The sequence below is a fragment of the Carcharodon carcharias genome, chromosome 31 (genome assembly GCF_017639515.1).
Source record: "Carcharodon carcharias isolate sCarCar2 chromosome 31, sCarCar2.pri, whole genome shotgun sequence".
Lineage (NCBI taxonomy): Eukaryota > Metazoa > Chordata > Chondrichthyes > Lamniformes > Lamnidae > Carcharodon > Carcharodon carcharias.
Window position 1 is genome coordinate 17,098,409 of NC_054497.1, and position 25,919 is coordinate 17,124,327.

General features: G+C 44.7%; 1 protein-coding gene across 1 annotated transcript in view; it reads left to right on the forward strand.

Moving 5' to 3' along the window:
- The first annotated feature begins 347 nt into the window (after positions 1 to 347).
- LOC121271595 (protein KASH5-like) overlaps positions 348 to 25,919 on the forward strand; it is a 99,256-nt gene continuing 73,684 nt past the window's right edge. Inside the window, exons 1-3 of the mRNA XM_041177630.1 lie at positions 348 to 375; positions 23,768 to 23,884; positions 24,930 to 25,110. Coding sequence (XP_041033564.1) covers positions 23,818 to 23,884; positions 24,930 to 25,110 — 248 coding nt within the window. The 5' untranslated portion in view covers positions 348 to 375; positions 23,768 to 23,817. The remainder of the gene's footprint in view (positions 376 to 23,767; positions 23,885 to 24,929; positions 25,111 to 25,919) is intronic.

Sequence of the window (25,919 nt, forward strand, 5' to 3'; positions counted from 1 at the left end):
AGAGGAGACACATGTTTGAACTGTGAGATGGTTGTTTAGCTTATGCAGTAAATTGCTGAGATCAAATATCACCTGACCATGACTCAAAGTGGGAATGGATGGCTTCTGGAGCGCATGTTCTGAAAAGTTCTCAGCCCACTGATTGAGAGGCGTAGGAAACGAAAGGAATGAGTAACCATCTGTAAGGGAGATTGGACTAAACAAGGAGGATCAGTGTAAGAGAACACTTTAAGTCTTGATTTGTCTATTAGGTATTTTACTCTTCATACATGCAGCAGAGAAAATATGTAGTATTAGGCGTAGAATACTCATGAGCAACGCCATGAAACAAATAGTTACATCGACTGAAAAAAGTAACATTAACAAGGAGAACAGGTTAGTCATGTATTCTATACTTAAGAGGATATGGTGCCATTTTGGCTGCTCAGAAGGAAGTTCCAGTAATCTGAGTGCCAGCTGGAACCAGTTCTGAACAGGGAAATAAGAACAGTTCAGAACTGGTGCTCCAGTAGAAATTTGTCAATTAAAGTGCCAATAATACTGCTGATATAGCTACTACAGGTCCAAACCGGTTATTTATTTAGTTTATCCGCTGTGCTTTATATTGCACTTAGATTTATTGTTATATGTATTTATTTATCACATTTATTGCTGGTGAGCATCAACTGATTTCATTAACTCCCCCTTCCAATGTTGTATTGTTTTGATTGGAAATGTTCAAGATTAATAACGAGATTCTGCAGATTTGCAGGTCAGACAAAACACTCAATAAAAAAACTGTGCAATTCTTATTGTGAAAAATGCCAAGTACACAAAATTAAAATTCCTCATTGATCACAGGCAAAAAAAAAACTCAGAATGAAGGTTTCAATAAAAGGTCAACCACTTTATTCCTGGAAAAGAGGTGAGAAGACACAGATAACTCACGCACAGTATCTGTGCTGATTGATTTCAGGCCAAACTTGCTCACGGTTCAGATCCAGTATTTTCTCTGTTAAATAACTGATCAGCTTGCTTTGCTCCTTTGAGACCTCATCCTCGCTCAACCCCTTCTTCAAATGATGAGCGAAACATGCTGCTGATGGAGAAAGAAGAGAGAAAAGATAAGCATTGATTCCTTGTTAAAGTTAACAAATAGCGCAAAACAATTAAAGCAAAAAACAGTTAAACAAAAACACAATTGGAAAAATAACTGCTGCTCACTGAGCTCCAGACCTCCTTGCAATTGAACCGGTAGGGGAAAAAAAGGAACATATTAGTGTAATAAAGACTAAATTATAGTGCATATACAGACTGCATGAATGCAGATGATATATATTATATATATATATATAATATCACCCCCGAGATAATCATCACTTTGAAGGATACTTTGTATGAATCGTACAGTTTTTATCTGGAGCATTCAGTAAATTGTACCTTCCCATCTATTGGAGTAAAGCAGCTCCGCATGTGTACTTACCTAGCTGTGCAAATAAACGCCGGTGCGGCTTCAATCTGTGCAGGCCTGGCAGGGTTGTTTCTCCGAGAGGCATGGTTGCTGTCCCTGTGGTTCCCGTGCTGCAACAGAAAGCAAGAGTAATAGTTCAGCTTATAATGACTCCTCAGCACTCAGATTGCTGCTGCATAAGGGTTGTAGTTATTGCACATATTACTCCGCTGGTCGGTGCTGAAAAATTGGTCCTGGGCCCTGCACTTGAGCCTCGATAGCTCGGACTCTAACCTTTCCTGGAAGTCTTGATTGATCCCAGAAAACTCCTCTGGATTCTGCAAGCCATGGACTGTCTTCTCTGCCTCCAGCCTCTGACCGTTCAGTAGCTTTTCCCAGTTCTGGGCGGGTTCTGCGCAATCCTCCAGCTATATTGCTGTCCTGGAAGTACTAGCTTTATTACTCTTGGCCGCTAGATGTTGGGACAATCATGCATCTCAGCTTCTTGTGTTGGCTGGCATATGTTCAGGCAATCTTATCCTTCTATCAGGAAAAAGGAATTAGATGTTAACAAGGTTGTTGACATTTTTGACGTGAGAAGGCATACAAATTCCATGCACTATTTGCTTTTAGGCACATGATTGTTCATGCAGTCTGTGAGAATACAATATGAGCAAAGACGATGAAACATAATGGCCAGAATTTTCCTGTTAGTGTGCGAGGGTGGGCCCAGCACGCCGACGCGTAAAATGACGTGTAGTGACGTTGCGCATGTGTCCCAACGTCACTGCGTGTCATTCAGACCTTTCATTCGGCAGGCGCGGGCCAGAGGTGGTTGCGTGCCCGCCGAACTGTCAAAGGCCTGTTAAAGCCATTGAAAAACCAATTAAAGTCATTATCAACGCTGCCTGTCCAACCTTAGGGTTGGCAAGCAGATGAAGAGCCCAAGTGACCTTTGCATTTTTCAGGAAACCTCATCCACAGGTGGGATGAGGTTTCCTGAAGGTTTTATTAAATGAATAAATATGTTTGTCACAATTCATAAACATGCCCCAGCTCATGTGACACTGTCACATGATGGGACATGGCTAAATTTATTTAATATTTATTTAAATATTTCAACATGAACTCAATCTCTCTGAGGCAGCTCTGCCCATGTAAAACTGATGGCGCGCAGCCGATCACAGGTGGCGATCGGCTCCGCGCCCGCTCCCGACCAGCGCCCCCCCCCCCCCCCCCCCCCCCCCCCCCAGGATAGGCAGAAAATTCTGCCCAACGAGTAGAGAGCTGCATATCTACCCTGGTCGCAGTAGCATCTCCCAACCCCCTCTTCGCTTGAAGGGTTGCACGGGCTACATCGTTGGCACTGATGTCACTCTACAGTAGTGTCCCAAACCTTTAGGATTTGCATGTGTTTTGATTTCTTTTGCTCCTTGAGGCCTTCCCAGGACTTTGCAGACAAAGAAAAACCTCAACATGTCTCAAAGACACACTTAATTTGCAACGATTGTGATCACAAAGGGGAGGATCTTCCGGTCGGCGAGCTGGGACGAGGCCCACTCGCCGACGTGTAAAATGACACGGGATGACGTCGGGTGGAATTCACGATGTCACCCTGTGTCATTTCCATTTTCAGGTCGGCGGGGGCGCAGCCGAGTCAGCTGCCCTGTCAACGGCCTATTGAGGCCATTTAAAAAAATAATTGACATAATTAATGGACCTGCCCATCCAACCTTAAGGATGGTGGGCAGGCCAGGAGCCTTGGTGGGTTTAAGAAAAAGCATGAAACCTCATCCACGGGCGGGATGAGGTTTCATGAGGGTTTTAAAATATTTAATAAATGTTTCAGTAAAAGCGATGGACATGTCCCAACTCATGTGACAGGATCACATGCGGGAACATGTCAGGGAAATTTTGCTATTATTTCTTTAACATTTTTAAATTTGGAGCTGATCTCCCTGAGGCAGCACTTGGCGCACATGTGTGAAAGAGCGCATCGCACTTCCTGGCGGCTGTCACACTGGGCGGGCCTTAATAGACCCGCCCACGTAAAGTGGCAGCGCACCCGCTCCCCCCCCCCGCAAACGGGCAAAGATTTTTCGCCAAGTTTCAGCTTTTTCGTTGAGATTTACTTCTAAGCAAAAGGATCTGTGCCTTATAAAAGACATCATCCTGCAACTGGTTCACTTCCCCCAAATTGTAGTCAGCCGACCTGCTGACGCTCAGCTGGACCCACCTTTCCTTGTGCATATTTGAGTCATGGTGGGTCTTGGGATCAAACTTTTTGATGATCTCTTTAATTGACACAATCCTGCAGACTTGCTTATCACCCAGGAATCAGACTCAAGCGAACTTTGCTGCACCACCCGTTCTTGGTTCCTAGAGATATCGATTGTATTGCTTTAAGAAATGAGTGCCAGAAAACAAGCTCTTTTCTCCCAAGTTGTGAAAAGCATGCCTCCATTACCCCCACTCTATATCTCCCCTCAGCTAACCAATCCGCCCCCACCAAACCTTCGGAGGGCTCTCTCCCCCTCCCTCCCGCCTCCAAACTCTCCCCCTCCTTCCAGCCTCCAAACTCTCCCCTTCTACCTCCCTCCAGTCTCCAGGCCTTGGGCCCTGCCGATGCTGCCAAATTCCGGGGCCTGCATTTTTCCGATGTTCCAGGACCTCCCTCTCTCCCTATCTCTCTCTCTCTCTTCTTCGCACCCCTCCATCCACCCGAACTCTTCCCTTCTGTGGGTGACAACTTGGCTGTCAGGCACCAGGGTAAGGAACGTGATGGAATGAGTGGAGAAGTGTTTGAAAGAAAAAGTAATTAATCAAAACTTATGGTTCATCTTGGAACCTTTGGACAGAATTTAATATCCTCCCTATGGCGAGTTTGGTGGTGGGGTATTTAATTGGGCGGGTGGGTGGCAGGTGGGGACCCTGCCGCTTTCATGCCTCTACCCGTATTAAGCCAGGGCGAGAAGGCTTGTATGCGGCCTTCCTGCCCCGCTGCCAATTGAGGCCCTTAAATGGGCCATTAATTCCCTCTTAAAGGCCTCACCCCACTGCTGCTGGTATTCCTGGTATTTACCCAGCAGCAGTTGGGGAACTCGCCATGTGGGAAGCCTGACAAACAAACCCTGTCAGGGTTGCTTGTGGACTTCCAGTAGGGAGGTGTTCCTTGTTCAAAGGCACAGTGCTTGTTTGAGGGACCCAGTATTAGGAATGGGTGGCCCACTGAGAGCCACCCCCCTGCCCTTGTGTTTGACCCCCTTCTACCACGCCCCCATGCCACTCACCTTCCCCACTTCTTCCAGGGATCCTGTGACAATCTCTGGTGAAGGCTTCAGTATGTTACCAGCAGCGGCTGCTGCTCCAGCTTGTGGGGGTGCCGGGATGGGAGGAGCGGAATTTGCACCCTACTGTGAGTGGGAGGTAAGTGCCTGCTTACCTTATAATTGTGTTGGGTCTCCCGTGGAAAGGTGACATGGGGTTCCCACTGGTTCTGCAACTGGTGGACTGGACCCCTATCGCTGCAACTAAATTGTGTCCATGTAGACTAATTTAAGAGACACAGAATTAACTGGGGAATTGTGTGTGTTTTATCTTAATGGAAAATTGACTGAAAAACACTACAGTGAGATGGGCCTGATTATAGCTTTCTTAGACTGAGTTGTTTCAGAGATAGGTAGAGAGATAAGGGCTGCACAATTGGACAGGGCTGAAAATGGCCATAGGTATCATAATGCATAATTAAGCTGCACCTGTTGCTTCTGTGCTGCCAGCTAATTTGCACGATAGCTGCAGGCAGCCAGCACTAAACTGCTATTGAGTGACTGCATGGGGTCCAAGTTTGTGTGATGTTAGCATTTAAAGTTAGCTTACATTACTTAAATCCAGACTATATTTCTTAAAGGATATAGGCAGATGCTGGAACTAATTGCAGAAGAGAGTGAAAGCAGGAAGAACACTGAATTACGGCGCAACAAGACATAGATGTGTTCCATGGTTCTCTGAGGTTGCTCTGAATGCTTTGGTAGAGGCGGTGGACAGGAGGAAAGAGGTTCCCTATTCATAGGAGGCACTTCAGGCAAACAGTGCGAAGGCAGTTGGACCAGGTAGCTATTGTGGTCAATACCAGAAGTCTGAACCCAAGGACCTGGATGCAGTGTTGCAAGAAGTTCAGTGACCCCCCATAAATGGCCAAAGTCGTGAATTTGTCTTCAAATGCCAAATCATACGAACTGCACCACTAGCCTCACTGCTTAATGCACTACATCCTCATCACTCATTTATCAACAATCAGTGATGTCATAGAGTCATAGAGGTGTACAGCACAGAAAAAAGCCCTTCGGCCCATCGAGTCTGTGCCGGTCAAACAAATAGCTAACTATTCTAATCCCATTTTTCAGCACTAGGCCCATAGCCTTGTATGCCATGGAATTGCAAATGCACATCCAATACTTGTTAAATGTTATGCGGTTTTCTGCATCTACCACCCTTTCAGGCAGAGAGTTCCAGATTCCCACCACCCTCTGGGTGCAAAAATTCTTCCTCACATCCCCTCTAAACCTCCTGCCCCTTACCTTAAATTTATGCCCCCGGTTATTGACCCCTCCATCAAGGGGAAAAATTCCTTCCTGTCTACCCTATCTATGCCCCTCATAATTTTATACACCTCAATCACGTCCCCCTCAATCTCCTCTGCTCCAGGGAAAATAACCCCAGTCTATCCAATCTCTCCTCATAACTAAAACTCTCCAGTCCAGGCAACATCCTGGTAATCTCCTCTGCACTCTCTCTAGTGCAATCACATCATTCCTATAAAGCGGATTCCAGAACTGCACACAATACTCTAGTTGTGGCTTAACCAGCGTTTTATTTAGTTCCAGCATAACCTCCCTGCTTTTATATTCTCTGCCTCGGCTAATAAAGGCAAGTATCCCATATACCTTTCTAACCACCTTATCTACCTTAAGGGACCGGTGGACATGCACACCAAGGTCGCTCTGACCCTCGGTACTTCCCAGGGTCCTATCATTCATCGTGTATTCCCATGCCTTGTTTGTCCTGCCCAATTGCATCACTTCACACTTATCCGGATTAAATTCCAATTGCCACTGACCAGCCCGCCTATATCCTCCTGTAATCTGTGTCACACTTCACTTTCATAGCTTCACTCTCTCACACTGAGCACTGCTGCAAGCCTCGTCTCACAGACTGACAGCTATTCAACAAGACAGCCATATCACATGTACCACATTCACTGACACACTTCCTCCTTTCTCTCACAGGGCTAGGTATTGAATAACTGGAGGCAGCAGCACCTACCCAGCAGAGAAATGACACGGTTGCAAATCCTAACTCCAGTGGGGGAGACAATGGTCACCATCACTTATCATACCCACTGAAGGGGCTGAAACGGTTAAATAAAACAGTATCCTGATCCTTTATCTTCCTTTTCACAACCTACTGCAAGATGTTACAAATACCTTCTGCTCCAGTTTGAAAGGAGCGGTTGAATAAAATTTTACGACCACGATCACCTTGACTGGCAATGCAGTCTTCATTCTGCTGTAGCAGGTGGCAGATTTCAGTGATGCTGCTCTTAATGTAGTGGAGACACAGTTCTTTGCAGAGGTTGATGTAGGAGAATTGTTTCCTGAAGACCCTGGGTGAATATGGCCTACTGTTGCAAACCCTTCTCCTGTCCCACGCCCTCTTCAAACAGCTTGTCCAGTTCTATGTCGCCTTTGTTCATTCTGTCTATTGGTGCTGTGGTCCAAAAGGGTTACAAACTACTGCCTCCATGTTTGTGACCAAATGGTTTGTGTGGAATTCTTGAATCACAACGGCACAGAAAGAGGCCATTCGGCCCATCATGTCTACACCGGCTCTCCAAATGAGCATTATGACCTAGTGCCATTGCCCTACCCTTTTCCCTGCACATTGTTTCTATTCAAATAATCATTTGATGTCCTCTTGAAAGCCTCGATTGAACCTGCCTCCACCACGCTTCCAGGCAGTGCATTCCTTGTTGTGTGAAAAAGTACTTTCTCACGTCATACTTGCTTCTTTTGCAAGTCACTTTAAATCTGTGCCCTTTCGTTCTTGATCGCTTTATGAGTGGGAACAGCTTCTCCCGATCTACTCTGTTCAGCCCCTCATGATTTTGAACATCTGTATCGAATCCCCTCTCCACCTTCTCTCCAAGGAGAACGGTCCCAACCCCTCCAATCTATCCTTATAGCTGAGGATTCTCATCCTTGGAACCATTCTTGTAAACCTCTTCTGTACTCTCTCCAATGTGTTCACATCCTTCCTATAATATGGTGCCCAGAACTGTACACAATATTCCAGCTGAGGTCTAATGAGTGTCTTATATAAATTCAGCATAACCTTCCTGAAGTTGGAACAAAATCCTTTAGCGCATGCCACACCACTCCTTGTGGATTTTAGCAACTTGAAATTCTAGAAACCATAAAGTACTTCTCCAATCACAACAAACAGCCAGTAAAAACCAATAAGCAATTAACCTAATTGATTATTCCTTTTTAATAACTGATGGGGGTTTTTACTACCGCTGAGTGAGGCCAAGAAAAGACATTAACTGGAACACTGTTGAACTTCAAAATGACAGCAGTGGTGTCAAATCATAATTGACATCATGATCTGCATACATCTGGTGGACGGTCCCTGCATGCATGCTAATGCCCTAATTAAAATGGCATCTGGCATGGCTAGCACCAGAAGTGTTATATGCATTGGACACCATTTTTTAGGCAAAGGGCCACCAATATTTCCCAAAAACTAGATGTTATGGAGTTGAATTTTGTGACGAGAGACTCCTTAAGATCTGTCAGAAATTCGGCTTGTCGCTGTGCCAATCAAAGTTACCACCTTCATTGAGAATTGCATTTATAAGCGAGAGTACATAATTTAAATGAAAAGAAAAGAGTTGACGTTTCGAGTCCTCATGACCCTTCGACAGAACTTGAGTGAGTTCTGTCGAAGGGTCATGAGGACTCGAAACGTCAACTCTTTTCTTCTCCGCCGATGCTGCCAGACCTGCTGAGTTTTTCCAGGTAATTCTGTTTTTGTTTTGGATTTCCAGCATCCGCAGTTTTTTTGTTTTTATATTTTTTACATAATTTAAATATCTGTTATTCAGCCTAATTGTTTTACCCAACATTCAACGTGGCTTTGTGTATAAGGAAGTTAACCCTTTGTGAGTTAAACCTGACTTTGTCAGTAACAAGTCTTAAACCAAAATTTGATCAAGGCTATGGATAAAACTCCCAAAGCATTGCACTTGGCTTTACCCAAATTGTAACTGGAACTAAACATTCTGAATTATAATATCTCTATACAGATAGAGAGAGGGAATATTTGAAAGTTGAGACATATTGCTTGGGCAGAATTTTGCCCTTAGCGGGGGCAGGCAGGGGCGTTTGGGATGCCGACTGCCACCCGCAGTCAGCACCAGATGGCGATTTCACACTAAGCACTGCCTGTGGGGGGGTGGAGAGAGAGGAGGCGAGTGAGCCGAGCACGAACTTCGCGCATGCACACGAGTGAACACGGAGCTGTCTCAGGGAGATGGCGATATTAAAAAAAAATAAAAATATAAAAAAAGTCCCCTCATGTGACTGTCACATGAGCAGGGACATGTTATTAATGAAAAATTAAAGTTTTTATTTTAATTTTATTTGCTTTTGGGAACCTTATCCTGCCCGTGGATGAGGTTTCCAAAAAAATGTAAAGGCTGCTTGGCCTTTTCACCTGCTTGCCAACCTTTAGGCTGGATGGGCAGCGAAAAATTTAATTTGATTACTTAATGGTCTTAACAGGCTTTCTAATTGTTGGTGGGTGCGCTGCTGGTTCTGGCACACACCTGCTGACCGAACAATTGCGTGACTGCACATTGACGTCAGTGCGCTTGGATGACATCACCGCGCGTCATTTCACGCTCAGGCGGGTCGGGTGTGCGCCCGCCTGCCGAATGAAAATTCCTGCTCCTTGTCTCAGATGTGCAGTGACTTTCTTCAGTTGAACTCTGGAATGTTTGACACTGTAATCTGCATACCCTACTACAAGCTTTGTATCCTTGCCATTAACTTCACGTCCCTCTTTGGCTATTGTCTCAGGCTGAAAGCTTTGTAAACTTCACGCCCTGTTTGACCTCAAGCTGAGGTTCTGATTGCATATCCTGTCCATGACTTGTTTCATCTCTGTAATATTTCCGCCCTTTACGTCAGGCACATTTAGGCGGTTTGTCACTTCCAGGTGGAGTAGCCGTCTTCCCCTGATAACTGGCTTCAGAATCCTTCAATCTGGATAACCTTAGGAAATTTCATCTGACCCTGGCTGAGTGCAGTTGGAATAGTGGCCGGAAATGCCTCACAGCTGTGCATTTTCCAGCAAAAATCATTTGGTGGTGATCAAGAGCAGGAACCTTGGGTTATTTTCTCCTTTAGGTTGAAACAGACTGCATGAGGCCAGTTGTACCCTCAGCACCATCTTGACTGAGATCAGCTAGTTCAATACAGAGTGAAGATCAAACTTGGGAGCTTCCTGATCTGAATGACTGCATTACGTTTACTCTGAAATACCTGTTTCCCATGATTACACAATGGCCCAGGGGGAAGAACAGGTTGATGGGAAAGGAGATTATTTTGCATATAACTTGTACTCTCATCCTCTTGGTTTGTTTTCTTAATTTCATTTTCTCACTTTCTCCTTTTACTTTCTTTTCTTTTACTATGCTTATTTTAATGTTGCCTATGTGTTATATTTACATATTGTAGTAGCTGTCTATTATACTGAGTTGATCATTTGGAAGGAGCACTAAAGTCAGCTTTAAATTAATATATTAGGTTGATGATGGAGCCAGGAAAAGAACAGCACCAAAATGTTCTGCACCATCTTGTGAGGAGCTGCTCTTTTGACAGCTTTTTCCAATGCAGATGGACATATGAGAAGGAATATAGTGGATTAAATCTGAAGAGGCGTAACAGTGTCGACAGCTTGATGTGTAACAAAGAGCAGCACTCCACATTAAGTGATGCTGCAGTAAAGAGGACTTTATCATTCCCGTCAGCAGGTACACATGGTAAGTTGTCCCGAGCAAGTGATTGCATAGCGAGGCACCCCATGCATCATCTCCCACTCTTTGTTCTTTTCTGTCTTTCTCCAATATCACTTCAGTCAGATTCAATGCAGAATTTAAGAGCAGTATCTCATATTCTTTATAGACACCCTTCCACTGTTTGATCTGAACATTGCCTTCCTCAGAGCAATTGTGATGAAAGGTCAAATCTGAAGCATTAACCTTTCTTTTAGGAGCTGATAGACTTGTGCATTTGCTGCTTCGCTTAGTGGGGTATTAGAGCCACTAACTCAATGAGTGAGCCTTATGTATGGCAGCAATCTCAGAATAAACTAGCTGGATTTAATAAACTGGGCTGCTGGGAAAAAAGAGAAATAAAGGGTTTTTGTAGGAACAATGTTAAAGAATCTGGCAAATTTACTTTAGATTTACCATTGGCCATGCTAGCACCTCACTGAATTCAATATAAAGCGGTGTCTAGATTTTTTAACAGGCATTATTCACATTGGCCTGGTTTCCACTCTGTTTTGGAGCCATATTTGACCCCTTCATGTATCAAATTGTAGTGTTATCTAAGTTTCATTTGAGATGTCCCACATTTCATGAATAGCACTTTGCATTTCTTTCCAGGATTTTAAAATCTTTGAATAGGCTTTGTGAAAGCACTTAGATTTTAACAACAAGCATGGGTTAATCAAGACATGTAATTACAAAATCTGCTCAGGGATTCAGGCATTTAATTTTCTCTGGTAGCATCATAAATATGTGAACAAAGGAAAAGGATGTGTTATGCTTCCAGCTGATGTTATAATTATACAAGCCTGATCCCAGGTTGGAACTTGGCTTGATAGACCTTACCTTTTATTTGTTTATTTAGATGCGTGGAGAGTAGCTACTGAACAAAGTCACAGGAGTCAGCTGATGAACTTTTAACAAAAGAATAAAACATTTATTAAACAATAGAAGACGAACTATATTTCAATACTCCTTCACCCACAACTATACCTTTACAGATATATACAGATTTGTAAGGCTAGCATAAGTTACAAAAACTATCTTATACTCTAATGTTCACAGAAAGTCCATGTATTGAACCTGGTTCTTGGAAATGAGTTGGGCCAAGTAGGTCAAGTGTCAGTGGGGAAACATTTAGGAGACAGTGATCATTGTATTGTATGTTTTAGGATGATGATAGAAAAGGATGATAGACAATCCAGAGTAAGAATAATTAACTGGACGAGAGCCGACTTTAATGGGGCAAGAACGGAGCTGGGCCAGATAGACTGGAAGGAAAGATGGAGAAACTAGCTGAACAATGGGCTACCTTGAAGAAAGTTGCTTTGGGCAAAGTCAAGGCATATTCCATTGAAAGGGAAAGATAGGGCAAACAAACCCAGAGCTCTCTGGATGAAAAAGAAGATAGAAATTAAGATAAAGAAGAAAAAGTGTGCTTATGACAGGTGTCAGGCAGAAAATACAATTGAGAACCAAGAAGAATACGGAAGGTTCAGAGGAGAGGTGAGAAAGCATATTTGAGAAGCAAAGAGGGATTATGAGAAAAGACTGGCAGCCAGCATAAAGGGGAACCCCAAAGTCTTCTATAGGCATATGAATAGTAAAAGGGTGGTAAAAGGAGGAATAGGACCGATTAGGGACCTAAAAGGGAATTTACACATGAACAAAGGGGCCATGGCTAAGGTGTTAAATGAATACTTCGCATATGTCTTTACCAAGGAGGTAGATGCTACCCAGGCCATGGTGACAGATGAGGAAACTCTGTCACTAGAAGGGTTCAAAATTGATAAGGAGGAAGTGTTGAATAGACTGTCAGTACTTAAAATTGACAAGGCACCAGGACCGGACGAGATGCATCCAAGGATATTGAAGAAAGTGAGAGTGGAAATTGCAGGGGCACTGACTATAATTTTTTCAGCCTTCCCTAGGCTTGGGAGGTGCAAACATTATACCCTTGTTCAAAAAAGGTTGTAAGAATAAGCCCAACAATTACAGACCAGTCAGTTTAACTTCAGTGGTGGGCAAGATTCTAGAAACAATAATTCGGCTTACAATTAGTAGTCACATGGAAAAATATGGGTTGATAAGGAAGAACCAGCATGGATTTCTAAAGGGAAAATCATGTTTAACTAACTTGCTGGAGCATTTTTGAAGAGGTAACAGAAAAGATCGATAAGGGTAATGTTGTTGATGTGGTGTACATGGACTTTCAAAAGGCATTTGTTACAGTGCTGCACAACAGACTTGTGAGAAAAGTTATTGTTCATGAAATAAAAGAGACAGTAGCAGCGTGGATACAAAATTGACTGAAAGATGGGAAGCAGAGGGTAATGGTCAATGGATATTTTTCGGGCTGGAGAAAGGTTTGTAGTGGAGTTCCTCAAGGGTTGGCTTTGGAACCCTTGCTTTTCCTGATATAAATGATCTAGATCTTGGTGTGCAGGGGATAGTTTCAAAGCTTGCTGATGATACATTGCTTGTAAATTGCAAGGACTATAGTGCAGAACTTCAAAAGGACATTGACAAGTTGGTGGAGTGGGCAGATGGGGGCATTTGAAATTCAATGTGGGGAAGTGTGAGGTGATGCATTTTGGTAGGAAGAACATGGAGAGACAATATAAAATAAGGGGTGAAATTTTGAAGGGGATGCCAGAGCAGAATGACCTGGGTGTATATGTGCATAGATCATTGAAGGTGGCAGGGCAGGTGGAGAGAGCAGTTAATAAAGCATTTTTAAAATTTTTTATTCAGTCACGGGACGTAGACTTCGCTGGCTTGGCCAGCATTTATTGCCCATCCCTAGTTGCCTTTGAGTAGGTGGTGGTGAGCTGCCTTCTTGAACCACTGCAGTCCATGTGGTGTAGGTACATCCACAGTGCTGTTAGGGAGGGAGTTCCAGGATTTTGACCCAGCAACAGTGAAGGAATGGCGATATATTTCCAAGTCAGGATGGTGAGTGACTTGCAGGGGAACTTACAGGCGGTGGTGTTCCCATCTTCTGCTGCCCTTGTCCTTCTAGATGGTAGTGGTCGTGGGTTTGGAAGGTGCTGTCGAAGGAGCCTTGGTGAATTCCTGCAGTGCATCTTGTAGATGGTACACACTGCTGCTACTGTGCTTTGGTGGTGGAGAGAGTGAATGTTTGTGGATGTGGTGCCAATCAAGCGGGCTGCTTTGTCCTGGACAGTGTCAAGCTTCATGAGTGTTGTGGGAGCTGCACTCATCCAGGTAAGTGGTGAGTATTCCGTCACACTTCTGACTTGTGCTTTGAAGGTGGTGGACAAGCTTTGGGGAGTCAGGAGTTGAGTTACTCGTCGCACGATTCCCAGCTTCTGACCTGCTCTTGTAGCACCAGCATTTATATGGCTATTTCAATTCAGGTTCTGGTCAATGGTAACCCCCAGGATGTTGACACTAGAGGATTCAGTGATGGTAATGCCATTGAACATCAAGGGGTAATGGTTGGATTCTCTCTTGTTGGGGATGGTCATTGTCTGACATTTGGTGTGGCTTGAATGTTACTTGCCACTTCTCAGCCTGAGCCGGGATATTGTCCAGGTCTTGCTGTATTTGGACATGGGGTGCTTCAGTATCTGAGGAGTTGTGAATGATGCTGAACATTGTGCAATCAGCGAACGTTCCCACTTCTGCCCTTATGGTGGAAGGAAGGTCATTGATGAAGCAGTTGAAGATGGCTGGGCTGAGGACACTACCCTGAGGAACTCCTGCAGTGATATCCTGGAGCTGAGATGACTGACTTCGGAGAACCACAACCATCTTCCTTTGTGCTAGGTATGACTCCAACCAGCGGAGAGTTGTCCCCCCTGCTTCCCATTGACTCCAGCTTTAATAGGGCTCCTTGATGCCACATTCTGTCAAATGCAGCCTTGATGTCAAGGACAGTCACTCTCACCTTGCCTCGAGAGTTCAGCTCTTTTGTCCATGTTTGAACCAAGGCTGCACTGAGGTCAGGAGCTGAGTAGCTCAGGTGGAACCCAAGCCGAGCGTCAATGAGCAGGTTATTGCTAAGCAAGTGCTGCTTGATAGTACTATTGATGACCCCTTCCATCACTTTGCTGACAATTGAGAGTAGACCGATGGGGCGTAAATTGGCCAGGTTGAATTAATCATGCCTTTTGTGTACAGGACATGTCTGGGCAATTTTCCCCATAGCCGGGTAGATGCCAGTGTTGTAGCTGTCTTGGAACAGCATGGCTAGGGGCATGGCAAGTTCTGGAGCACAAGTCTTCAGTACTATTGCCGGAATATTATCAGGGCCCATAGCCTTTGCAGTACAAGTGCCTCCAGCCCTTTCTCAATATCACGTGGAGTGAATCGAATTGGCTGAAGACTGGCACCTGTGATGCTGGGGACCTCCGGAGGAGGTCGAGATGGATCATCCACTCGGCACTTCCGGCTGAAGATTGTAGCAAATGCTTATCTTTTGCACTGATGTGCTGGCCTTCTCCATCATTGAGGATTGGGATATTTGTGGAGCCGCCTCCTTCAGTGAGTTGTTTAATTGTCCACCACCATTCAAGACTGGATGTTACAGGACAGTGGAGCTTAGATCTGATCCGTTGATTGTGGGATCAGTTAGCCTTTTCTATCACTTGCTGCTTATGCTGTTTGACACGTAAGTAGTCCTGTGTTATAGCTTCACCAGGTTGGCGCTTCATTTTTAGGCATGCCTGGTGCTGCTCCTGGCATGCCCTCCTGCACTCTTCATTGAACTAGGGTTGATCCCCTGGCTTCTTGGTAATGGTAGATAGTAATGGGGGATATGCTGGGCCATGAGGTTACAGATTGTGGTTGAGTACAATTCTGCTGCTGCTGATGGCCCATTGCACCTCATGGATGCCCAGTCTTGACTTGCTAGATCTGTTCGAAATCTATCCCATTTAGCACGGTGGTAGTGCCACACAACACGATGGAGGGTATCCTCAATGTGAAGGCGGGACTTTGTCTCCACAATGACTGTGCTGACTGTATCTTGCTGATACTATCATGGACAGATGCATCTGCGACAGTAAGGTTGGTGAGAATGAGGTCAAGTATGTTTTTCCCTCTTGTTGGTTTCCTCACCACCTGCCGCAGACCCAGTCTGGCAGCAATGTCCAGGACTCAGCCAGCTCAGTTTGTAGTGGTGCTACTGAGCCACTCTTATTGATGGATATTGAAGTCCCTCACGTAGAGTACATTCTGCGCCCTTGCCACCCTCAGTGCTTCCTCCAAGTGGTGTTCAATGTGGAGAAGCACTGATTCATCAGTTGAAGGAGGGCGGTACGTGGTAGGTTTCCTTGCCCACGTTTAACCAGATGCTGTGAGACTTGGTCCGGAGCCGATGTTGAGGATTCCCAGGGTAACTCCCTCCTGACTATATACCACTGTGCCACCATCTCTGCTGGGTCTGTCCTGCCAGTGGGACAAGGCATACCCAAGGATGGTGATGGTGTTGTATGGGACATTGTCTGTAAGGTATGATTCTGTGAGGATGACTATGTCAGGCTGTTGCTTGACTAGTCTGTGAGACAGCTGTCCCAATTTTGGCACTAGCCCCCCCCAGATGTTAGCAAGGAAGACTTTGCAGGGTCGACAGGGCTGAGATGCTGTTGTTGTTTCTGGTGTCTAGGTCAGTGCCGGGTGACCCGTCCGGTTTCATTCCTTTTTTGTGACTTTTTAGCGGTTTGTTACAACTGAGTGGCTTGCTCGGCCATTTCAGAGTCAACCACATTGCTGTGCGTCTGGGGTCACATGTAGGCCAGACCAGGTAGGGACGGCAGATTTCCTTCTCTAAAGGACATTAGTGAACCAGATGTGTTTTTACAACAATCGACAATGGTTTCATGGTCATCATCAGACTTTTAATTCCAGATTTTTATTGAATTCAAATTCCGCCATTTGCTGTGACAATTTGAACCTGCGTCCCCAGAGCATTACCATGGCTCTCTGGATTAGTAGTCCAGTGACAATACCACTGTGCCATCGCCTCCACAGGTAGTATAATATCCTGGGGTTTATTAATAGGGGCATAGAGTACAACAGCAAGGAAGTTATGCTGAATTCATATACTACACATGTTAGACCGCAGCTGGATATTGTGTACAGTTCTGGGTGCCACCTTATAGGAAGGATGTGAACCTACTGGAGACTGTGCAGAAGGGTTTTACAAGAATGGTTCCAGGGATGAGAAACTTCAGTAATGAAAATAAATTGGACTGTTCTCCCTGGAGAGAAGAAGTCTAAGAGGAGAGTTGATAGAAATGTTCAAAATCATGAGGGGGCTGGACAGAGTAGATAAGGAGAAGCTGTTACTGCTCATAAAAGAATCAAGAATGAGAGCGCACAGATTTAAAAGTGATTGCAAAAGAAGCAAATGTGATGTGAGAAAACACTTTTTCACAATGAGTGGTTCGTTGTGGAATGCACTGTCTGGAAGTGTGCTGAAGGCAGGTTCAATCGAGGCATTCAAGAGGGCATTAGATGATTATTTGAATAGAAACAATGTGCAGGGGTCTGGGGAAAAGGCAGGGCAATGGCACTAGGTCATAATGCTCATTTGGAGAGCCGGTGCAGACATGATGGGCTGGATGGCCTTCTGTGCCTTTAAAATTCTGTGCTTCTGGCCAGACACACCACACCCTGAAACCAAGTGACAGATGCCACCGCAGACAGGTGCTAGGGATCTCTCATCAACTCCTCCCAGTCACTTGTTACACCGTTAGACAACCAGTCTCACTGAACTCCCCCTTTCACAAGAGGGTTTCCAACCTCTATTCTGCCATAACTTGCTTTGGAATCTTCTAAGCTGATGCTTTCTCTCAGACGCCTTCCGCAAGTGTCCACCTCCACAGTTTCAAACTCTCCTTCCGATGTTCCCCTCCCCTGGGTCACCACATGCGTTCAAGCTTCCTTCCATTTCACACTCTCTCACTGACTGAGCTGTCAACAGTACACCACTGGTTCACATGCCCATAGCAAAGAGTTACAGACCTTCAGTTGTCTCTTTGGACCTTCTAATTCCTCACAAACCATTGTCGCTTGAAGCTTGGAGCCTTTCTCTGCTCCTCACTTTAACTTCACTTAGCAGGCTCTTTTCCAGGTTCCTGTCCTTCCTTTGACTAGAAGGTCTTTTTGGAACTTACTCCTGTTCCAGTCCCCTGGATTTGGGGACTTTCCTCTTTAGCTTGGGACTTGCTATCTGCCCCTTTTGCTCCAGTCTCTCTCAGGCAGCTACTTTCAACCAACTTTACTTTGGACTCTTCGACAGAACTAAGTAGAAATAGGAAAGGAGTGAAATATAAGCTGGTTTAAGGTGTGTGTGTGTGTGTGTGTGTGTGTGTGTGTTTGTGTGTGTGTGTGTGTGTGTGGGCGGGGGGGGGGCTTGTGGGTTGGGTGGGGGGAGAGAAGTGGAGGGGCGGGTGTTGTTGTAGGGACAAGCAAGCAGTGATAGAAGCAGATCATCAAAAGATGTCACAGACAACAGAACAAAAGAACACATAGGTGTTGAAGTTGGTGATATATATCTAAACGAATGTGCTAATTAAGAATGGATGGTAGGGCACTCAAGGTATAGCTCTAGTGGGGGTGGGGGAAGCATAAAAGATTTAAAAATATATAAAAAAATAATGGAAATAGGTGGGAAAAAGAAAAATCTATATAATTTATTGGGAAAAAACAAAGGAAAGGGGAAGAAACAGAAAGGGGGTGGGGATGGAGGAGGGAGGTCAAGACCTAAAGTTGTTGAATTCAATATTCAGTCCGGAAGGCTGTAAAGTACCTAGTTGGAAGATGAGGTGTTGTTTGTCCAGTTTGCGTTGGGCTTCACTGGAACAATGCAGCAAGCCAAGGACAGACATGTGGGCAAGAGAGCAGGGTGGAGTGTTGAAATGGCAAGCGACAGGGAGGTTTGGGTCATTCTTGCGGACAGACCGCAGGTGTTCTGCAAAGCGGTCACCCAGTTTACGTTTGGTCTCTCCAATGTAGAGGAGACCACATTGGGAGCAACGAATGCAGTAGACTAAGTTGGGGGAAATGCAAGTGAAATGTTGCTTCACTTGAAAGGAGTGTTTGGGCCCTTGGACGGTGAGGAGAGAGGAAGTGCAGGGGCAGGTGTTACATCTTTTGCGTGGGCATGGGGTGGTGCCATAGGTGGGGGTTGAGGATTAGAGGGTGATGGAGGAGTGGACCAGGGTGTCCCGGAGGGAACGATCCCTACGGAATGCCGACGGGGGGGTGAAGGGAAGATGTGTTTGGTAGTGGCATCATGCTGGAGTTGGCGGAAATGGCGGAGGATGATCCTTTGAATGCGGAGGCTGGTGGGGTGATAAGTGAGGACAAGGGGGACCCTATCATGTTACTGGGAGGGAGGAGAAGGCGTGAGGGCGGATGCGCGGGAGATGGGCCGGACCCGGTTGAGTGCCCTGTCAACGACCGTGGGTGGAAAACCTCGGTTAAGGAAGAAGGAGGACATGTCAGAGGAACTGTTTTTGAAGGTAGCATCATCGGAACAGATGCGACGGAGGCGAAGGAACTGTGAGAATGGGATGGAGTCCTTACAGGAAGCGGGGTGTAAGGAGCTATAGTCAAGGTAGCTGTGGGAGTTGGTAGGCTTGTAATGGATATTGGTGGACAGTCTATCACCTGAGATTGAGACAGAGAGGTCAAGGAAGGGAAGGGAAGTGTCAGAGATGGACCATGTGAAAATGATGGAGGGGTGGAGATTGGAAGCAAAATTAATAAATTTTTCCAAGTCCCGCCGAGAGCATGAAGCAGCACCAAAGTAATCATCGATGTACCGGAGAAAGAGTTGTGGAAGGGGGCCGGAGTAGGACTGGAACAAGGAATGTTCCACATACCCCATAAAGAGACAGGCATAGCTGGGGCCCATGCGGGTACCCATAGCCACACCTTTTATTTGGAGGAAGTGAGAGGAGTTGAAGGAGAAATTGTTCAGTGTGAGACAGACAGAACTGTCTTGGTAGACCAATCGTGTCAGCTTGCTCCTGCCCCACAGAACTCATTTCTCGTTATCTTGACTCCCTTCTCTCTCCCCTTGTCCAGTCCCTTCCCACCTATATCCGCGATTCCTCTGACACCTTACGTCACATCAACAATTTCCAGTTCCCTGGCCCCAACCGCTTCCTCTTCACCATGGACGTCCAATCCCTCTACACCTCCATCCCCCACCAGGATGGTCTGAGGGCCCTTAGCTTCTTCCTTGAAAAGAGGCCCAAACAATCCCCATCCACCACTACTCTCCTCCGTCTGGCTGAACTTGTTCTCACACTGAACAATTTCTCCTTCAACTCCTCTCACTTCCTCCAAATAAAAGGTGTGGCTATGGGTACCCGCATGGGCCCCAGCTATGCCTGTCTCTTTATGGGGTATGTGGAACATTCCTTGTTCCAGTCCTACTCCGGCCCCCTTCCACAACTCTTTCTCCAGTACATCGATGATTACTTCGGTGCTGCTTCATGCTCTCGTTGGGACTTGGAAAAATTTATTAATTTTGCTTCCAGTCTCCACCCCTCCATCATTTTCACGTGGTCCATCTCTGACACTTCCCTTCCCTTCCTTGACCTCTCTGTCTCAATCTCAGGTGATAGACTGTCCACCAATATCCATTACAAGCCTACCAACTCCCACAGCTACCTTGACTATAGCTCCTCACACCCCGCTTCCTGTAAGGACTCCATCCCATTCTCTCAGTTCCTTCGCCTCCGTCGCATCTGTTCTGATGATGCTACCTTCAAAAACAGTTCCTCTGACATGTCCTCCTTCTTCCTTAACCGAGGTTTTCCACCCACGGTTGTTGACAGGGCCCTCAACCTTGTCCGGCCCATTTCCCGCGCATCTGCCCTCACGCCTTCTCCTCTCTCCCAGAAACATGATAGGGTCCCCCTTGTCCTCACTTATCACCCCACCAGCCTCCGCATTCAAAGGATCATCCTCCGCCATTTCCGCCAACTCCAGTATGATGCCACTACCAAACACATCTTCCATTCACCCCCCCCTGTCGGCATTCCGTAGGGATCGTTCCCTCCGGGACACCCTGGTCCACTCCTCCATCACCCTCTAATCCTCAACCCCCACCTATGGCACCACCCCATGCCCACGCAAAAGATGTAACACCTGCCCCTTCACTTCCTCTCTCCTCACCGTCCAAGGGCCCAAACACTCCTTTCAAGTGAAGCAGCATTTCACTTGCATTTCCCCCAACTTAGTCTACTGCATTCGTTGCTCCCAATGTGGTCTCCTCTACATTGGAGAGACCAAACGTAAACTGGGCGACCGCTTTGCAGAACACCTGCGGTCTGTCCGCAAGAATGACCCAAACCTCCCTGTCGCTTGCCATTTCAACACTCCACCCTGCTCTCTTGCCCACATGTCTGTCCTTGGCTTGCTGCATTGTTTCAGTGAAGCCCAACGCAAACTGGACGAACAAAACCTCATCTTCCGACTAGGTACTTTACAGCCTTCCGGACTGATTATTGAATTCAACAACTTTAGGTCTTGACCTCCCTCCTCCATCCCCACCCCCTTTCTGTTTCTTCCCCCTTCCTTTTGTTTTTTCCCAATAAATTATATAGATTTTTCTTTTTCCCACCTATTTCCATTATTTTTAAATATTTTTAAATCTTTTATGCTTCCCCCACCCCCACTAGAGCTATACCTTGAGTGCCCTACCATCCATTCTTAATTAGCACATTCGTTTAGATATATATCACCAACTTCAACACCTATGTGTTCTTTTGTTCTGTTGTCTGTGACATCTTTTGATGATCTGCTTCTAGCACTGCTTGCATGTCCCTGCAACCACACCCCCCCTCCACTTCTCTGCACCCCCCTCCCCCCCACCACTCTTTTCTTCTCCGCCGATGCTGCCAGACCTGCTGAGTTTTTCCAGGTGATTATGTTTTTGTTTTGGATTTACAGCATCCGCAGTTTTTTGTTTTTTTACTTTGGACTGGCTATCTGCCCCTTCTGGGTTGCTTTTGCCTGGCAGGCAGCTGTCTTCAAACTGAACTCAAAATTGCTGTTTCTTTAGTTTTTCTATGTATGTGTGTAGATGGGGCCTGCCTCTTTAGACCCCTGTTGCTAGGCAGCAGCACAGATTTTCCTACTCTTGTATTTGCTTAACTTAGTTTGAAAAGCTATAAAGCACTTCAGAAATGCAGGCACCTTTTAAAGTAAAACTAAAACTCAACTTGATCTTTTCTTAACACACACATACAGAAAAAACAAATCAAACTTTAAAGCTAAAACCCATTTCTAACACCCACAAATACAAATATAGTTTACTTAACTATCTTTATTTCCTAACAGATGGAAAAAAGACCAGTCCCACCAAATACCCCATTAATCTGCATTATCCCCTCAATTCACATAATCACTTGGGAGAGACGAAGAACTGAAGAAAAGAATCTGGCCGTTTTGAGAAAAAAATCTGGAAAAGTCTCACTGCCTCCCTAAGGCATTATTTCCAGCTACCCTTTCAAGGACTTGCCCAGCTCCCCTTTTAAGGACAGCAAGGAGTCCATATTTACGATATGCTTTGATGATGATCCTGTGCAGCCATGCTGTAATTTGGAAAAGAACTGTGCAGGTGACTGATACGTTTAGAAGAAATCTGTGTATAAATCACCTTTGGTATCACAGCCAGGCTGCAGTGAGATAGGCCCTTTTCAGCAAAAAAGAACATGTTAGCAGATGGTTTGTGGATAATGAAATCTATCCCTGACCCCATCTAAAATGATCTCACTAAATGTAGTCCAGTCAGCAACAGAGGAGCACTGCAATGAGGCACCTGTATGTACAAGTTTGGTCATTGAAGAAGAATCGTTTGGAGTCTTAAAGGGATGCTTTCACTGCCTAGGTAAGTGGTGTGGCTGTACTTTATGCTGCAGATGCATGATGTAGCTTCTCTGTGCCCTGCACTTCAGTTTACAGTTAAACCTAGAGTTTATTCTCGCGGATGGTGGGGTAGGGGGTGCAAACCAGACTTTGATGGAGGCAAAACATTATATGATGCATCATTGTCCTCAATGACAGCTACAAAGGGCAGTAGAGCACATTTCATCGCTGAGCATCATTTTGTGTCATACTATCTACCTTTGACATCAGAGCCTTAACTCCTTCTCACCCACTTACAAATAAAGAAATATTCTCTCACTATAGTTTCCATCCTAGCACCTGACACTCACTTAGCCTTTTCTCCTCTGCATATCTATATAGGAACATAGGACTTTGTCAGTCATCCTCACTTAATTCAATGAATCAGAACCAAATAAGTGCACCTTTTCTTTATGACGCTAACCCATGAATAACTCAGCATCGGTGCAAATTCTATTATATTAGAATAAAGTTCAAAGTAAACAGGAACCAACTATTAATAAAAACATACAATGCTGGAAATATTTAGCAGGTCAGGCAGCCTCAGTGGAGAGGAACAGTTAACGCTTTGGGTTGATGATGATCCTTCCATCAGAACTCCTTTGAACTCTTTCTTAATGCTGTCCTTCCTCTGGATTAACCTATTGTGCATCTCGATACAACCTGAGGGCCATAGTTGTGAGTGGTCCTTCTCTAGCTCCATAACTTTAATTGGTACTTGTATGCTATTCTAACAAAGTAATTAATTCAATTTAAAATAAGCCTGTTAAGGCGTGCTAATTGTCCCTTCCTTCTACTTGCAAAACATTTAATTTTCCTTTAAAAAAAATCAAATTTCAGACCTTAAGAACCATGTTAGAAATTTTGGCACTAAAGTAATTTTTGTTTCATACCGCATCTCACTCTTCCACCCCACCTGACCATCATCATCTCCCCATCTTAGCCTTGAACTGTTCCCGCCCCTGCCTCCGACGACCATCACTGACCAATTCCCTAGACCACCATCTGACCACTCCCCCTGCCCCTGTTAGTACCTCCAAGCTTCCCTCCTTGCTTTGTGCTGCAGGATTTCCCAATAGACAGCCTGTTAATTAGGCTGAATTTCAGGAAGGAAACATGCAGACTGTTTAAAATAAAAACATGCTGCAGTACTTTTGGGTTTCTCCTCTATAACTACAATTGCAATCCCCTGCTCCGATTGCATGGCCATAAAGTTTTCATCAATAGTTGAAACAGCATTCTTGCTGAATGAGACAATTTTATTTTGTTTACCTTAATGCTACGTGGACGATGTGTGATTCTGACAGAAAACATCTTTCTTGTCCTTTCAGAACTGGTGTGTGAAATTATTGCAAAAGACTCTATTGAGAAATCAACTGACATGAATATCTGCTCAGAGGAAGATGTTCTAAATTGCACATTTGAATCCTGTGATATCGAAGGGAAAGGTAACATGTTACTTGCTTGAAGTGGTTACTAGGCTGTAATCTAATCAGGGATTTAGATAATGCCAAAGCTTTAGTGCAGATTTAGAGAGTTTATACTGTACAATGTAAGGGCTATTCTATCTTTGGAATTGTTTTCAGTTATGGCCACATACCATAAAAAGGTACATGAAATAAAGAGGGTGCAGGCATGAACAACAGAAATAATCCTAAATGTAAAGGAGCTGAGCCTTGAGAGAAAAAGATAATGGTGTAGTGGTAGTGTCACTGGACTAGTAATCCAGAGGCCCAGGCTAATGTTCTGGGGATATGGGTTCCAAATCCATGACAGCTAGTGGAATTTGAATTCTGTTAAGAAATCTGGAATATAAAGGTAGTCTCAGTAATGGTGACCAAGAAACTATCACTGATTGTTGTTAAAAACCCATCAAGTTCAATAATGCCCTTAGGGCATCCATACCTGGTCTGGCCTACATGTGACTCCAGACCCACAGCAATGTGGTTGACTCTTAACTGCCCTCTGAAATAGCCTAGCAAACCATTCACTTCAAAGCCAATTAGGGATGGGCAATAAATGCTGGTCTTGCCAGTGATACCCACATCCCATGAAAGAGTAAAGAAAAAAGCACAAGCTCTACAACCTACTGCAAAATGTTCGAAGGGGCATCAAGCCATATCAAATTCTATAAGGTGAAGCCAAATTACAACTTCAAAGTTATCCAAGCTAAATAGAAATTGTGAATGAGTGAAATACATATTAGAAGAATTTCTTTATTCAAAGGGAGATAAATGTATTGATAATTCACCAGATATTTTGGCAGGAACAAATACAATACAGTAGTAAACAATTAAAATGTAGTTAAATGTTCAAGTGGGAAGAGTTAGGTGCTAGAGAGAAGGGCTTCGAAGGAACACATTACTGTTTTTCACCCTGGGCTGTTCTAATGCTCCTGTGTACAGTCCATTGTAAAAGTTGATTGCATTTTAAACTAGCTGTTTTTCAATGGTTAATGAAGCCTGGCCTTGATTATCCCTCTTGTATCTGTAGGGGAAGTATACGTATCCAGAATCATCAGATATCTGGAAGATGTAACAGGTCAAAGCTGTGAGAAGGGGCAGCTAAAACTACTGCACAAAATGCTAAATCCTGAAGAAAGGGACATTGCTGTGAATTTAGGAACCTTCCACAACATTATGAAGCAGTGGATTGCTGAATGCAGACAGGAAGGGTAACTACCATAGACTGTGTATATAGGTTTTTCTACATATATATGTATATATATATAGTTAGAAGCTTTGATAATGGTATAATTGTAATGAAGTTTAACATTCCTGACATGCAGTGACTTCTGAGTTTAATCTGAATTTTAATTCATCCCAATGAATGAAAGAATGAATGAAAATGTAAGAGTAGATTCTCTTTTGGCGCCCTCAGCTGGGTGCTTGACAATTACAGTTTATTTGAGTTGTGCAGTGCTTGTTAGAATGTAGTTTTTCTGTCCCAGGCCATTTGCATGGAAAGCAACATCTAGAAGGTCCTTGGACCCACAAAGAGGTTGGGGGGTGGGTTTTAAAAATGAGAAATCCATGCCTGCCAAAATCTTCAGACTAGCACCAGAAAAAAGCACTAGTGTTTCTTTTCTACAGGTGCCCCTCTGCTTAGGTGGTCAATGGTTGACTGAGGAGGGAAATGAAGTGGGCCTCATTTTTCTTCTCATCTTTACATTGGGACTGTTCGATTCCAGGCATTGCTGAAGGAGACTTGACCTAAAGGGTCTCTGTTCCTTTTTCTCTTTGTTGTGCTTGGGAAACTGAAGCTCTGATTTCAATTGAAGTTGCCTGGCAAGAAGTGGTTTTGAGTGAGACACTTGATTTACAACCCTCCTGATTTTATGCTGCATTGACTTCAGTCTCCAGTGAGTTCCAGGAGATAACTGTGACCACAAGGTATGTTACCTAAAATCCCACCTACTTTTCCATACAGCAATTTGAGATTCCTCTAGCAACTTATTTGGCTCCTTTTGAACATTTACTGAGA